The sequence below is a fragment of the Electrona antarctica genome, assembly GCF_951216825.1.
Source record: "Electrona antarctica genome assembly, contig: scaffold_40, whole genome shotgun sequence".
In the NCBI taxonomy this organism is placed as follows: Eukaryota; Metazoa; Chordata; class Actinopteri; order Myctophiformes; family Myctophidae; genus Electrona; species Electrona antarctica.
In genome coordinates this window covers 474,939-491,970 of record NW_027638523.1, presented here as the reverse complement: position 1 = coordinate 491,970, position 17,032 = coordinate 474,939, and the positions used below count along the sequence as shown (strand labels likewise).

The 17,032-nt window shown below is 42.5% G+C and overlaps 1 protein-coding gene across 1 annotated transcript; it reads right to left on the bottom strand.

Annotated features, from left to right (window-relative positions):
* Window positions 1-1,469: 1,469 nt before the first annotated feature.
* LOC306917979 (uncharacterized protein) lies at window positions 1,470-11,645 on the bottom strand (the record flags this gene model as incomplete). The annotated part of the gene is made up of 3 exons (XM_079530880.1): window positions 11,193-11,645; window positions 9,038-9,271; window positions 1,470-1,570 (listed from the first exon to the last, which is right to left on the bottom strand). Exons 1-3 carry the CDS (start codon window positions 11,485-11,487, stop codon window positions 1,470-1,472), a joined length of 630 nt encoding a protein of 209 aa, XP_079387006.1. The 5' UTR covers window positions 11,488-11,645.
* Window positions 11,646-17,032: the final 5,387 nt, after the last annotated feature.

Below are 17,032 nucleotides of genomic sequence, written 5' to 3'. Positions count from 1 at the left end.
CATACTGGACCAAAACAAGCCTTGGTTTAAAAAAAATATATTATTAAAGGACCAAGCAGTCCTGAAAGGACTTGGTCCTTTATTGTTGTTAGTTCTTTTTCTTCTCCTTCCACTTTTTTGCGAAATTTGGAAATATGGTAGAGGGCCATGCCAAACGGTGAGGATGCGAAGACCACAACCATTGGCCAAAGGGTGGCGCTATAGCACTCAATTGAAAATGCAAACTTTGACCACGCATAGCTCATGAATTATATGACATTTTTGCCTTATCTGTTTTTGTAGGAAGGAACCATAACAGCATTTTATTTTAATTGTATTTTGCGGCATTAAAACTCTTTGCTTTTATGACATTTCTGAGGCAATTCATGTTAATGGAAGATGCTTCTAAACTTGTATCCTATTCCTAGTTTGATCACATCAAATACTCTTTCAACTTAAAATAGCTAATGACCGTAAATAGCCGATCTACGAGCTCGACGTGTCGTGAGCTTGCAGATCTGCTATTTTCAGTGCACAGCATGCTTTCACAGAAGACGCTGCATGGCTTCTATGGAATCCAAATGACTGAAATCCGTCGTGGCGACTGAGAACTTTCTTTTCCACGTTTACGCGCCTGTCTGTCACATTCCAGGAGGAAGCGGCCAACGTGCATCTGTCCAAGTGCAGGAAGATCCAGCATGAGCTGGAGCAGGCAGAGGAGCGCGCCAACATGGCTGAAGCCCAGGTCAACAAGATGAGAGCTAAAAGCCACCATGCCGCCGGCAAGGTAAGTGCATCGAGCAATAGGCCTACTAATGTCACAACATGTTGATTAGCATTGCTTAGATTTAACTAAAGATGAATGTTGAATGTGGTCTAGTATATTACTCTTTTCACAGGGAAAAGAAGCCTCTGAATAGGTTATTTAAACTTTCAACTTAAGTAGGTTCTGTTAAACTCACCATACAATGTCATAAAATATGATATATTGTTGTATTCAATAAAGGTAGCAAAATAAAAAGGTACGTTGTTGTTTCTTATATTCATTACTTGGTATTGTTGTCAGACACTTTATTGTCAGGCTTGTCAGAGTATTCTAGGTCCAACTCGCATGTCCCATAGCAATTAGTGATGCACAATATTATCAGTAGCATATTGATATATCTGCCGATATTTAATTATAAAAGCATTATTGGTATTGAACCGATTTTCACCGATATTTTCCGTCGGTATTGACTGATATTTCAGCAATGAGCTCAATATAAATATAATATCTAATAATGTAATATATCGGTATCGGACGATTTGACCCTGCTGCATATTATTGGATATCGGATCTCTGTAATTAGAGATGAGTGTGTGTGGGGACAGAGGAACGGGGAGGCGGGGTTCCCAGGCTTGCAGTATAGCCAGTACAACGCAAACGCGCTATTCCTAAACTGCCTCCCGTAGCTCCCCCCGTTCCCCCACCCATTCCACACACACACACGTCACGGCCAGGAGGACACAGGGGTCGACAGCAGTGCTCGGTGTGGCTTTGCTCCGTGGTGGCATTGCGAGCTGAGCTCCCGACAGAAAAACAAACAAACTCCTGAAACAGAGCAGAGGAAGAACGACACCTCTTCACCAGAACGGTGGTTTTGGTGGCACCGCTAAATATGGACTATGAATGAACCTACAGTGCCCAGATCCTACAGTGAGATCCGTTACATATATATTACTGCAGGGCCGTACAGAGAGCACTGAGGGGACAGGTGCTCAAAGCCCACGAAACGCCACATCTGTCGGTTTTTGGGGTTTTAATTTTCACACCATTTCACACCAGAAATGGATGTCTTATTCTAACCCATTCTAGGCGGGAACCCCTTTTGGTGTTTTAAGCATGACTAGCCCCTACCCGTTGTGAGATATTGCCTCTCCCTTGTGGCCGTGGGGGGTACTGCGCCCTGGGTGCGTTTTTAATTCACTAATAAATTCATTATTAATCTATAATTTGTTAAATTGAAAAAAGGGCTTCGTTAAGACCTCCATATTATTATGGTTAATGCCTGTGTGAAATGTGGGAGTGATTGGTGCAGGCAGTGAGGAGCTACGGCGGTGTTTCTGACAGACAGACAGACAGACAGACAGACAGACAGACAGACAGACACACATTCATTCAGACATTGATTGAATTATAGTATGATGATGATGATGATGATGATGATAGTATGATGATGATGATGATGATGATGATGATTATAGTATGATGATGATGATGATGATGATATGATGATGATGATATGATGATGATATGATGATGATGATGCTTTAGCTGTTGAAAAATAGCAGATCTACAAGCTCATAGCGTGCCACTCGGTGGCGCGCTATGAGCTTGTAGGTCTGCTATTTTTGATACCACTGACATAGAAACATGGGTATTTCAGAAAACTGTCAGAATTTAGAATAGAATACATTTTAGGTTAGGTTAGGTTAGGTTAGGTTAGGTTAGGTTAGGTTGATCCTTCCTCATCCATCCTTCCTCTTCCATGTCTCCCTTTTTACTGATATGAGCACGGTGATGGACTATGAGCGGCGCCACCAAAACCACCGTTCTCACCTAAATATGGACTATCAATGAACCTACAGTGCCCAGAACCCCCAGAACCTACAGTGAGATCCGTAACATATATATTACTGCAGGGCCGTGCAGAGAGCACTGAGGGGACAGGTGCTCAAAGCCCACAAAACGGCACATCTGCCGGTTTTTGGGGTGGTCATTTTGTGGGGATCCCTCGTGCCATTTCACACAAGAAATGTGGTGCATTGTATGTCTTATTATTCTAATGGGGAAAGGTGTTCCACAATAACTTGGTCCATATCATTGGCCTACGTTCTCATTACCATGTACAAACGAAAAGGGCCACGTATGTTGTGTTGGGCAGGGCAACAATAAGAAATATATTATTTCATTTTTGGGGGGCAAAAGTGCAGGCAGACAAATCAAAACAAAAATATATAAATACGGTCCGTGGTTTCATACCTGAAATGTATTATGAACGGCCCACCAACATCACAATCAGTGCCGGAAGTCCTTCAAAATAGGAGCTCTGGGGTGCCGGAACAACATGGCCGCTTTTACCCGGAAAGCCATGACCCGGAAACAATCCACTAAAAAAAGTTCACTTTACATAGCTAGCTTACATTGCGATCGTTTTAGTTTATACGATATATGATCCAAAAAGCGTTCATATTTTGCGGGAGAGACGAATGAGGAGCAGTGCCAGTATATCGATCCGTTCAACACCACGGAAAGCGCCCTGGATTAGGAGAGACAAGTCATTCTTTCCGCCGCGCTAACGGCTAACTCAATGATAAGCTAACATGGGGACAGAGCACCCCATTCGACTGGTATCATGTATTGAATCGGCAAAATCATCCGTTATCAGCACGTTTGAATGGTGCCAAAATGTCCATACTGGCATCCTCACTGTTCAGTATGTCATTATCTGCGATTGTAGCATTATCATTATCACTGATGTCCTGACGGAGGCACGCCGTGTCTGGTGGCCATGAGCTACGTGAGGCACCGCCGAGCGAGGCGCCAGCCGAGCGAGTCGCTAGCCGAGCGAGTCGCCGTGCCGAGCGTTGCGAAGGCCACCAGACCTGACTCAGCGCCGTCCGAGTTACGTCCTGATAGGCAGAGAATAGTATATATTAGTAGCTCCTAGTTCCATGCACCGACAATAGTTGGAAATGACACGTCCAACAGGGGGAAACCTTGACCAGGCTATGTGGTGAGGATGCCAGTATGGACATTTTGGCACCATTCAAACGTGCTGATAACGGATGATTTTGCCGTTCCAATGCAGAGATAACGGTCGAATCCGCTGGACAGAGCGGAGCATACGGTAGCCGAAAGGCGAACTGACAAATAAAAAAAAGGGAAAAATTCAGAATATTCTTATCTCGCCCCGTATCATTGAGGATGCGCTAGGACGTCTACAGACGTCTTTAGGACGCGTCAATTGGGACCCCTAGGACGTGCTGACACGTCGGATGGACGGAAACGGTTAAGGGACTTGTTTTTTGTTTTGTTTTTTCTTTAAGATTTGTTTTTGGCTTTTTGCCTTTATTGATAGTTACAAGTGAACATAGTCAGGAAAGAGGGAGAGAGAGAAGGGGAGAGACATGCAGCAAAGGTAGTCATGAGTGGGACTCGAACACACAACGCGCTGTCATGGGCCTGGACCACTAGTCCAGAGCCTATATGTGGCATGGGCCTGGACCACTAGGCCAGAGCCTATATGTGGCATGGGCCTGGACCGCTAGGCCAGCGGGCGCCCAAAGTGTTTTTCATTAACCTGGGCATTTCCCAGAGTATAATTTGTCAGGATTTATTGTTCCTTGTTGTGTCATTCTGAAGGGATCAATAAAAATAGGCTATTTATTTACTTTACCTTGAATGTCTGGTTTGGTAATAAGGCTAAGTTATACTTTTTGTTAACACCACACACGTGACAAAAGAGTATTGAAATTAAATAATGATGATAGTAAAATACAAATAGAATTGTTTAACTGCAATGCATACATGTATGTGGCTGTTATGGTCTGAAGGTACATCATGTAAGATGTAGCAACACCCTGATCTGCACAAACCCAGCAGCTTGTGAGCACTTTACTGCACCATCATTTACTGCATAGCAATGAACATAATTATTGCATGAATGTGAATGCATAAGACTTAAATACTGACAAATGTGGACACACACTGATGCTCATGTTGTACTAACAGTAACCTATGAGCTGGAGGGAATAATGCAAGCTAAAAAAATAGAAAAGAATAGAAAATAAGATCCATACACAAGATACAAATTAAACTCCATCACAAGGAACTATTAATGTGTATTTTATTCAGTCATGTTGATATTGTCAGATCATACATGCAATTCCTCTGCTTTTGCATCATTGTCATCCTGGATTAGACTGACTGATCATTATGACTTAAACTAAAGGCTTTTTGCCTGTATGAGTCTTCATGTGTCTTTTTAGATGACTTTTGGAAACACAGCCTTTACCACATACTGTACAAGAAAATGGCTTTTATATTGAAATTCTTTATTTGGAATACCCCTTGAGATACAATATCTCGTTTTCGAGAGGGTCCACAAGTATACAGTCGCACAGTATACAGTCAGTACAAGGTAATTAAAAGTAATTACAGTACAGGGTAATTAACAGAAAAGAAAAAAAGGAAAATAAAACAAACAAAACAAAACACAAAACAAACAGTTACAAAACAACACAAAACAGGGTATTGCACTAGACAAGCAGAGTAGCAGCAAGATGGAAAAGTTGTTCCGTCAGTATCATTGTCACTATAGGTCAGCATTAAGATACATTTAATTTGGTTTTCAGCATTGGAGAACTTCTGATACAAAGAAGCATTTAGTTAATCTCATTGATTGTAAGTTCATTGTTTGCATGAGAGTATATTAAGTAATATAGTAATAAAGTAAGAAACTACAATGAACAATCCTATTGAAGCCTTATGTCCATAGAGGACGAATAGGAGTAGTAAGTAAGTAAGTAATATTAAGTAATAGTGTATGAATGTATAAATAATAAATACAATGGAGTGAGATGGTCATGGGCATGTACAAGAGGTCGTAATATAAGAAGACAGTGCACTTTTGAACATATAAAAAGATGAAATAGTTCGAATATGCGTTGGTAAATTGTTCCAATCAGAGGGGGCTTTAAATATGAATGCTTTCTTACCTAATGCATTGGAGACTTTTGGACAGAAAAATAGGGTTGAGCGGAGTGCCTCAACTGGTAATTGGTAGCGAGTGGTACTAGAAACTGTTTTCGCCTGTATGAGTCATCATGTGTGTTTTTAGATGACCCACCTGAGTAAAGCCTGTACCACAAACTGTACAAGAGAAGGGCCTTTCGCCTGTATGAGTCATCATGTGTGTTTTTAGAGTACCCGCCTGAGTAAAGCCTGTACCACAAACTGTACAAGAGAAGGGCTTTTCGCCTGTATGAGTCATCATGTGTTTTTTTAGATCACCCTTGTGAGCACAGCTTTTACCACATACTGTACAAGAAAATGGCCTTTCGCCTGTATGAGTCATCATGTGTGATTTTACATGACACGCCTGAGTAAAGCCTGTACCACAAACTGTACAGGAGAAGGGCTTTTCGCCTGTATGAATCCTCATGTGTTTTTTTAGATCACTTGTGGTAACACAGCCTGTACCACAAACTGTACAAGAGAAGGGCTTTTCGCCTGTATGAGTCATCATGTGTTTTTTTAGATCACCCTTGTGAGCACAGCTTTTACCACATACTGTACAAGAAAATGGCCTTTCGCCTGTATGAGTCATCATGTGTGATTTTACATGACACGCCTGAGTAAAGCCTGTACCACAAACTGTACAGGAGAAGGGCTTTTCGCCTGTATGAATCCTCATGTGTTTTTTTAGATCACTTGTGGTAACACAGCCTGTACCACAAACTGTACAAGAGAAGGTCCTTTCGCCTGTATGAGTCATCATGTGTGTTTTTAGAGTACCCGCCTGAGTAAAGCCTGTACCACAAACTGTACAAGAGAAGGGCTTTTCGCCTGTATGAGTCATCATGTGTTTTTTTATATCACCCTTGTGAGCACAGCTTTTACCACATACTGTACAAGAAAATGGCCTTTCGCCTGTATGAGTCATCATGTGTGATTTTAGGTTACACGCCTGAGTAAAGCCTGTACCACAAACTGTACAAGAGAATGGCCGTTCGCCTGTATGAGTCATCATGTGTGTTTGTAGAGTACCCGGCTGAGAAAAGCCTGTACCACAAACTGTACAAGAGAAGGGCTTTTCGCCTGTATGAGTCATCATGTGTGTTTTTAAATTCCCCTTTAGATTAAACATTTTGCCACACTCTGTACAATTGAAACTTTTCTTCCGTGTGTGACTCCTAATGGAGTCAGTAGTTGGTTGTGATGTTCCACAGTCCTCTACATCAGCTTGTGTTTTCATGTGTACAGTTGAGGTGCCGGCTACAGGCTCTGTCTCTCTGTTTTCATCATCATCCTCACTTTTCACTGCTAGTAATGTCAATATTTGTCCACCAGCCTCTTCTGGTCTTTGAAGTAGCTCCACTTGTTCATCTTTAATCTCTGGAGGTTGTGGTTCCTCCTGGACCAGAATGGAGCTCCTCTCCTCTTCCGGTGGAACCTCCTCTTTACACACAGGGACGTGCAGAAAGTCTACACAAAAAATACAATGTGTTACGACCCTTATGGTCTAGGAGCAAAGTCCCTGCAACATATTCAAAAAGACAACCAGATTAGCTTGTAGAGCGGCTATTTTCGCTGCAGGACCCCGTCATATGGCAAAAATACATTTGGCTTTACACTTCAGGCATTTATATTTTGCCTTATGGCGGCGTTGCTCGCTGAAAGTATCTAACCTATAAGCAAGCTCAGAGACCCCCTTTCCACCGGTTGGTTCCCAATGGGAACCGGTTAAGGTTCTTTTAGGTTTTTAGTCCATGAGACAGTTCTTGATTACTGTAAATCACTCTGGATTAAGAGCGTCTGCTAAATGCCTAAATTGTCTAACTTTACTACAGGTTTAAACCACAGTAAATAAAACACTACATACCTATCTTGTACAATTTTACTACAGGTTGCATCCTTGCATCAAACAGTCCACATCTCTGGTCCATCTCTGGCTGTTCCTCTGACAAGGCTGAATGTCTTTTGGAGGCCATCTCTCTAGATACTGTAGACCTCTCCCTGTGGTGCTCTGTGGAAATCACCAGTAGAAATTCAAATCAAACTTTATCATATCTAGTTTAGTATAAAGGAGTTGTTCAAGTGCTAAAATAATTGTCCCCATCCTGATGTGAACATCAGGTGAAAATAAATTGTTTATTGAATTTGTAAAAGGGAAAGAAAGGTAAAAAAGTAACACAAATAGCCAATCTACAAGCTGCTCAAAATGTGTGGAATCGTGAGCTTGTAAAACATGTCATAATCTTGGACACAGTTTGAATGCTGATTAATGGTGAATAATATTTGTTGCGTTGCACTTTGGGTATTATGTATTACAGTGCGTTTATTTGTATGCCAGTGGTGAAGCTCAACTTGCATTGTTTCGTGCAAGCAATGACAATAAAGATCTATCTATCTATCTATCTATCTATCTATCTATCTATCTATCTATAGTATGTAAACATCAGGTGAAAATGAAAATTATATTGAAAAAAGTCAAGGAGTAACACAAATACCTGATCTATACAAGCTGCTCAACGTGTGTGGTATCGTGAGCTAGTAAAACATGGCATAATCTTGGACATAGTTTGAATGCTGATTAATCGTGATTAATATATTTATAAACTCAGATTAATCTGGTTAAAATGTTTAATCATTTGACAGCCCTACTTAAAATGTATTTCAAAATGTAAAAGTATTTCTTTAAGCAGTATTTAGTTAAGCAGTATTTTTTATTGCGTATTTGAAAACAGTCATTGACCCACCAGCCTCTTCTGGTCTTTGAAGTAGCTCCTCTTGTTCCTCTTTAATCTGTGGAGGTTGTGGTTCCTCCTGGACCAGACTGGAGCTCCTCTCCTCTTCAGGTGAGACCTCCTCTTTACACACAAGAATGTGCAGAAAGTATAGGAAAAAATACAAAGACTCTATAAAAGGTTTGAATCTTGTACCTCAGTGCGGAGTAGTGGCTGGAAAGAGTATCAACAGATTACTCTTTGGCCACATTTTCCTAAATTTAACTTTGATGGTGCGCTGACTGCGCTCTGTGCTGTATGGCCGTTTGTTTACATTGTAGTGTTCTCATAGAAGATGTGAGACGAGCTGAATGTTAGGTCAGTGAGTATTCTTCAGCAGGTTAGTTAATACTGAAGTAGAATTAACTGCAAGCTTCAGTGAACCCATTCATACTTTTACTGCCGAACCGTCGTCCCATAACAGGGTCATATCGGTTCATCTTTACACTCTCAGTACCGACCCACTTTCACCAATAAAACAAATAAAGACAGAGTAATTTAAACTTACTGAGAGCCAGGTGGTCTTCAGGTTCCCGTTTGTCTTCAGGTTCCTGTTTAAGGTGGTATTCAGGTTCCTGTTTAAGGTGGTCTTCAGGTTCCTGTTTGTCTTCAGGTTCCTGTTTAAGGTGGTATTCAGGTTCCTGTTTAAGGTGGTCTTCAGGTTCCTGTTTAATAGAAACAGTTGTGGCTGGAGAACTGATCTTCAACTGACTGGACTCCACACACTGGTCTGGAATAAAGCCTAAAGGAATACAATAAATAATGGAATAAGGAATTTTCATGTGAGATTAATAACTTTCATAAAAAGGCTTCCGCTGATCATGTGTCATGAATAATGACTATAATATATTTATGATATTAAACTTTATAAACAGCTCCTGTATAAAACTGAACCAGACTAAATTAATTTAAATTATGAATCAGCATGTTTTTTTGGTTTGTTTTTTTTAAATTAAAAATGAAAGAACAAAATGAAAGAACATCTAGCAAGCAGAATTTTTTCATTGCATATTTGAAACAGCCAATCAGTTTATTAACATATTAATGAACCTGAAATAGATAACAGAAGTAGGTATAATATTGTTGCTGTGAGGTGGAAACCTCTTATGTCCAAAACTGTTACTTTTCAAAAAATGAAAATGAAAAGCTTGTAAATCGGCTATTTTGGTTACTTTTGGGTGACACTAGAATGATGATTAGGACATTCATTTACAAAAAAACATAAAAGGTTAAATTATGTGAGAGAGAGCGCATTTTCTGGCACCGGCGGCAGCAGTCTTGACACCCTACCCAGGGCCCAGACCCTAACCTCACAAGGAAGACACGGCTGTCTCGGGAGCCATGGGTGAGTTTTAACCAGCGACGCTGACACCCAAACCCTAACTCTAACCTCACAGGGAAGACACGGGTGATTTTTAACTGGCAACGCATATCGGGAGCCGCGACTGTTGTCGGCAGTTGCGGCGTCGGCCACGAAACGAACCAACACTGACGCGGAACTCCACTAATCTCCCCACCTTCCTGGGCAGGTGTCGCCCATCCCCCCGGCAGTGCTGAGTCTGATCGCCGGTGTGGGAGAATGCACTCGCTCCTTCTGAATTATGGAGTTACAAGGTTTCTCTGCCCGGCAGCAATGATAAAAAGTAAACCCAGCTGCTATATAGAACAGTGAGAAACATGTAGATCTCAGGATTCACATGGAAACGGTGAGGGCCTCACAGAACAGAGACCAGATGTCTCCCTTTGCGTGGGACAGTCCCTCATTTCTAAGACGTTTCAAGCGTCCCACAAAATGGGACCCTATTCCACATTGTGACTGACAGGCATCAATAGGCCTATCTCACAGCATCTCCCCGCCCCCTTTCCACGCCCCCTTTTGGAGCTAATGGTGTTATTTTTTCTGCGGTCCATAGACTTCCATGTTAAAAGAGGTATTTTCACAAGCCACAAACTACCGTTTTGTAAAGGTAAGGTTTATTCTACTTATTTGAGTTGTTATACCATTGTGTTTTCTTCATATTATTATCGGTCTTAGACATTTTAACATTAGGAAATGTACTTAGATTCTCCAGAGAAAAAAAGTGTAAATTCACAAGCCACAAACTACCGTTTTGTAAAGGTAAGGTTTATTCTACTTATTTGAGTTGTTATACCATTGTGTTTTCTTCATATTATTATCGGTCTTTGACATTTTAACATTAGGAAATGTACTTAGATTCTCCAGAGAAAAAAAGTGTAAATGCCTAATGTTAAATGACACCACTAGCTACCGGAAGGGGGCGTGGAAAGAGGGCTGTGAGTGTGAGATAGGCCTATGTTCAAATGCTCTAATATATAGTCCCCTAATAGTTGGCTTTCTGTTGTAAAGCTTCCTGATAGATGCATTTTTAAGCCTTTAAAATAACATGAGCAATATCCCCTAAGCTACAGTACCAAGTCGGCCATACCACTTATGACCACAGAAAAAAGTGAGATGCCAGAGGGGTTTAATAACAAAATGATAGGCAATAGTAGGCCCATCAGGCGTACACACACACACACACACACACACACACACACACACACACACACACACACACACACACACACACAGGTGACGACAATAAGCAACTGGGAAATGTAGTTCAGTTAGCTGTGTGTGTGTGCGTGTGTGTCACACATACCTGCAGTGTGTAGATCGATGTCCATATCAACATCAATGTCCAGCACTTTGTTTTGTTTCTCCAGCAGAGTTTCTAGTGTCTCCATCTCTCTCTGGAAGAGGTTGACCATGACCTGAGCAGCCAAACTGAGACGCTCCAACACAAACACTCTGACATCAAGCTTCACACAACAAACATCAGCACCACCACTCTGCTGCTGTTTGTCCAAAACACACAATATGTCCTCTCCCACCGACGTCATGTGTTCATTTATCTTCAGCCACACAGACTCCATTTGACACGTTTTGACCTCCATTATGAGTTGTTTTTAGCAACAATCGGTTTATTTCACACCACGGTGAAAAACAACCAGAGCTAAAGACTAACAACCTCAATGCTGCAGCGCTAACAGCAACAACAACACGCGTTTCCGGATCAACGTGTTTCGAGCGCATACGCAACAATGGATCCTCCAGGCCGTTTGCTCAATGCAAAGGCTCTGCTTTTCGCCCCCTGGTGGAGGAGGTGTGTAACTGGACGGACGGATGAATACTTTATTAACAGTTTGTGAAAGAAAGGACAGAGGTACAGTTGCACAATAATCTAAAAAATTATCTAAAACCATGATCTTAAAGGATTACATGAAAGCCCTGAGGGCTTGTTGACAGACAGACTAAATCTATCTTGGCGTCATAATGCCTGATTTATATACATAGGCCTATAAGTGGTGGTGTTAAAAGTGCTCACTTTTTTAGTAGAAGTAACAGTATTGTTTTTTGCAGTAACTATTAACGTAACTACCGTAAATCCTCAAATACATTCCTTCCTTCAATAAAAAGCCGTCCCCCTATTAATTAACGGGGGTGGCGTTGAATTAACTAAATAAAAACCGTCCTTCTTTTATTAGCCGGGTTTTTTGTGTTTTTTTTTTTTTTCAAGTGCCGTATAGCCTATATGTTACCTTCGCTGCCCTGGCTGGCTGTCACTATAGTGTCCAGATGCCGGTGGTCGCGTTGCTCACACTCGCGCACAACGCAACAAACTTCGGGAGAGAACGCCACTATAAGCACTTTTCATGGCCACGGACAATAAAACTAACGAGAGCACTCAGCACAGAGCAGCAATCTAACTGCGGAGGGAGGAAAATGACACAAAACCAAGCAAGTGAGAGCTGTTTGTGACATGAAGTGCTGCGAGCTCGCAGATCTTACGCTTTATGCAACGGATGTAGGCTACTGTAGCCTACGTTCGTTCCATAACGGGTAGATCCGCTACCGTTTGGGGGCTGCATGCTGAGCAGCCCCCAAACGTTAGTGGATCTAGCCTTATAGAACGAACGTAGGCTACAGTACATTCGTTGCATAAAGCGTAAGATCTGCGAGCTCGCAGCACCTCATGTCACAAACAGCTCTCACTACCCCCCTCCTCCTCCTACTCCTCTCTCTCTCGCGTCTCTCTCTCTCTCGCGTCTCTCTCTCTAACGCAACTCTCTCTCTGATGCAACTCTCTCCCCCGTTGAAGTTACAATAGTTGGATCAGTGTTGCACTGTTCATTAGCTGCTTTGATATTATAGGAAATAGCCTACCATACATTTTATTTGTATGTTATTATTTGCATCTGAACCCAGCTAACATGTCCATATGGGCCCCACTTGGGTATTGACATGGGCTATGGGCTATGGGCTCCAAGTGGGCCGTGCACCCACTTTTCAAAAAGCGCCCACCTGTGTTAGCCCATATGGGCTTACGTGGGTTTCTAACTGGGTCTTAGGTAGTATCCAAATGGGCCATTTTATGTCAGAACCATGTGTGCGCCACCTGTGTTTGCCTATATGGGTTTTAACTGGGATCTGATTGGGCCTTAAGTGGGTACCAGCTGGGTAAATTATATGTGACCCATGTAGGCCACACTTGTGTCCGCCCATTAAGGGCTCCAAGTGGGCCGTGCACCCACTTTTCAAAAAGGGCCCACCTGTGTTAGCCCATATGGGCTTACGTGTGTTTCTAACTGGGTCTTAGGTGGTATCCAAATGGGCCATTTTATGTCAGAACGATGTGTGCGCCACCTGTGTTTGCCTATATGGGTTTTAACTGGGATCTGATTGGGCCTTAAGTGGGTACCAGCTGGGCAAATTATATGTGACCCATGTAGGCCACACTTGTGTCCGCCCATTAAGGGCTCCAAGTGGGCCGTGCACCCACTTTTCAAAAAGGGCCCACCTGTGTTAGCCCATATGGGCTTACGTGTGTTTCTAACTGGGTCTTAGGTGGTATCCAAATGGGCCATTTTATGTCAGAACCATGTGTGCGCCACCTGTGTTTGCCTATATGGGTTTTAACTGGGATCTGATTGGGCCTTAAGTGGGTACCAGCTGGGCAAATTATATGTGACCCATGTAGGCCACACTTGTGTCCGCCCATTAAGGGCTCCAAGTGGGCCGTGCACCCACTTTTCACAAAGGGCCCACCCGTGTTAGCCCATATGGGCTTACGTGTGTTTCTAACTGGGTCTTAGGTGGTATCCAAATGGGCCATTTTGTGTCAGAACCATGTGTGCGCCACCTGTGTTTGCCTATATGGGTTTGAACTGGGATCTGATTGGGCCTTAAGTGGGTACCAGCTGGGCAAATTATATGTGACCCATGTAGGCCACACTTGTGTCCGCCCATTAAGGGCTCCAAGTGGGCCGTGCACCCACTTTTCACAAAGGGCCCACCTGTGTTATCCCATATGGGCTTACGTGTGTTTCTGGCTGGGTCTTAGGAGGGGTCCAAATGGGCCATTTTATGTCAGAACCATGTGTGTGCCACCTGTGTTTGCCTATATGGGTTTGAACCGGCATCTGGATGGGCCTTAAGTAGGTTCCAGCTGGGCAAATTATATGTGACCCATGTAGGCCACACTTGTGTTCGCCCATTAAGGGCTCCAAGTGGGTTTTCGCCCAGTATCCACTCAGGGCCCAGCTGTGTTATCCCATATGGGATTACGTGGGTTTCTGACTGGGTTTTAGGTGGGGTCAAAATTGGCAATTGTATGTCAAACCCATGTAGGCCTCACCTGTGTTTGCCTATATAGGCTTGAAGTGGGATCTGAATGGGCCTTAAATGGAGTCCAACTGGGCACTTTGAGACCGATGTAGATCCCACTTCTAGCAGCACAAGTGGGTAACACCCGGGAACTTTGCCAAAATGGGTTTCAAGTTGGCCCTGAAGGGATTTAAATGGGAGAATGTAGCAGTATATTTACATGAACCCTGTTTAACAACTGCAAACACATTAACATAAGATGTAAAAAGTACCTAAGGTTAGCCAATTTAAGTTTTACCAGAGTGAAAAAACTATATCAGACAATATATCTTTTGACAAAGTTTATTGAAAAAAATGGTCACATGGAATCTATTGGTTGCAATATAAAAACCAAGCTTTGTTCTTTCAGACCAATTTTCTGTTAATGTTTTATATTGGCCTCAATAACATAACTGTCATAAATGAAACGTAGGAAAAACAAATGATTCACAAATTGTGTAAATAACACTTGTGTGAAGTGATGGGCGATCATATCATACATCACATTCCGTGCTCAGCCAATCAAATTATCGCTATGGGGTACACACATTGCTCCGCCAATCAAATAATCGTTATGGGGAACACACAAACACACAAAGATGGGCATAGGAGGGGCTAGCACCCCTCAAAAATAAACAAATAAAACACTATTGCAAGCTTATTGGGCAATGTTGAGCAATTTCAAGAACTTGAACCATCAAGTGAAGATAGTGTTAATTTAAAGGATATTTAACTTTCAAACATGTTTGGAGTCATTCTAACATTGGGGTGTTTTTTGTCACTGTACCCATACTTTAAGGAATAAGGAGCAGCCATTCTCTCTGGGAGCTGGCGCTCGGGCAGCAATTAGGGGTTACGAATTTTGCTCAGGGACACACTTTGACACATTGCTGGCCTAGCATCATGCCAGGGACAACCAGGGGCTCTGGGTCCCCAGGCAGGTTCATTAACTTGTGAGCACCCAGTTTTTAAGTTGCTTGATTCAGTATTTAAATATTTGATATTCATATTATCAGACACTCCTCCTTCCTATGTAAACCTATGGTAACTTTAAACTCAATTTTAATCATGTTAGATTCATTGAAAACAACACTTAGCCTACTGCAAGACATAGATACATTGACAGACAATATGGAGGAAGCACTTATAGAAACCCCAACTGAAGTACTAGGGCAGGACAGGAAGAAAAACAAACCATGGGCCACTGATAACATCCTAGATCTACCGGGAGGCAGTAAAGTGGATCACAGCAACATAGAGCCACAATAATAGCAGACAAGCATGACTCTCTACTAACCGAGAAAGCAGCAATATCCAAGTGATGGACAGAGTATTGTTAGGAACTATACAAATGTGCAATAAGACCAGATCCCAACATACTAGTGCCATGAAGTCCAGTAGTGCATGTGGTAGGATGCCCCAATACTTCACGCTGAAGTAGAGGAGGTAGTAAAGAGCCTGCTATCGATAATGTCCCAGCAGAGCTTTGGGAGCATGGAGGGCAATCAATACATGATAATAGCATTGACACGCATCTACCAAAAGATACCAAGCAATGTACCCAATAAAATACCCCAAGAAAGGGAATGCAGGGCAGTGACAAAACTACAGAAACAACTGTTTTTTCTGTCTGGCTAGCAAAGTAATGCTGCAGATCATCTTGATTCAGACCAAAAAGGAGATATTCAAAGTCAGAATACTGATTGAGAAGCACCTTTAGCACCAGCACGACCTGTACCACAACAGGTAATTCAAGCACTATACCCAAGCAGTGCAGTTCTTATAAACAACATCATGGAGGAAGCACTCATAGAATATCACACCACCATATCCATCAGAGGAAGACCCTACCATCTCCAATGACATCAAACTTATGAGAAAACACAAGGCAGAGCATATGGCATGGAGATGAAGAGAAAAGTAATATCCTGGTCACCAGCTACAGCCATACATATATCACCAAGGAACAGGCCACTTGCCTGTAGGAAGTAAAGGACTTATATACCTTGGGTCCTTTGTGAGTGAAGATGGCAGCTCCACAAAAGATAAAAGCAAGAATTGGGATAGCAACATCAGCCATGACTAGACTATACAGTATTTGGAAACATAACAAATAATAAATCAGCTTCTCAGTGACGGTCAGACTTTACAAGTCACTTGTACTCTCCACCCTATTCCATTGGCTCTGAAAGCTGGACACTTACAGCGGACACCGAGCACAGGATACAGTCGTTTGAAAGCAAGTGTGACAGAAGAATGCTACATATATCGTATAAGAAGACCGGACAAATGATTATGTTAAGACAGTTTAGCTACCACCCATGCTGGAGAACAGGAGCCTCTACTCTCATGGTCATGTCACAAGACATACCTCCCTGTCAAAGACCAAAGTACAGGGGACAGTGGAGGGAAAGTGGAGAAGAGGTAGACAGGCCTGAGTGGACAACATCAAGGAGTGGACTGGCTGCAGCTTTCAAACCCTGATATGGACAACAGAAGATCGAAAGCACTGGAGATACCAGAGTGCCCAAGCATCCACCATGACACCTGTACAACCCCCTAGGCCATGGGGTGAGTGAGTGTGTGAAATACTGAATCAAGCAACTTAAACTGTATGGGGTGTTCACAGAAGCCTGTGTAGACGTTAAAATGACCCCAACACAAAAAAGCCAACTTATCAGGAGGTAGTTGTTTACGCGTGTGTGTGTGTGTGTGTGTACGCACGCGTGCGTGTGTGATACCAAGACTGTGTCAGATGGTGTTTTTTTCTAGTGGGGCTGTGCCCCATTGTCCTGT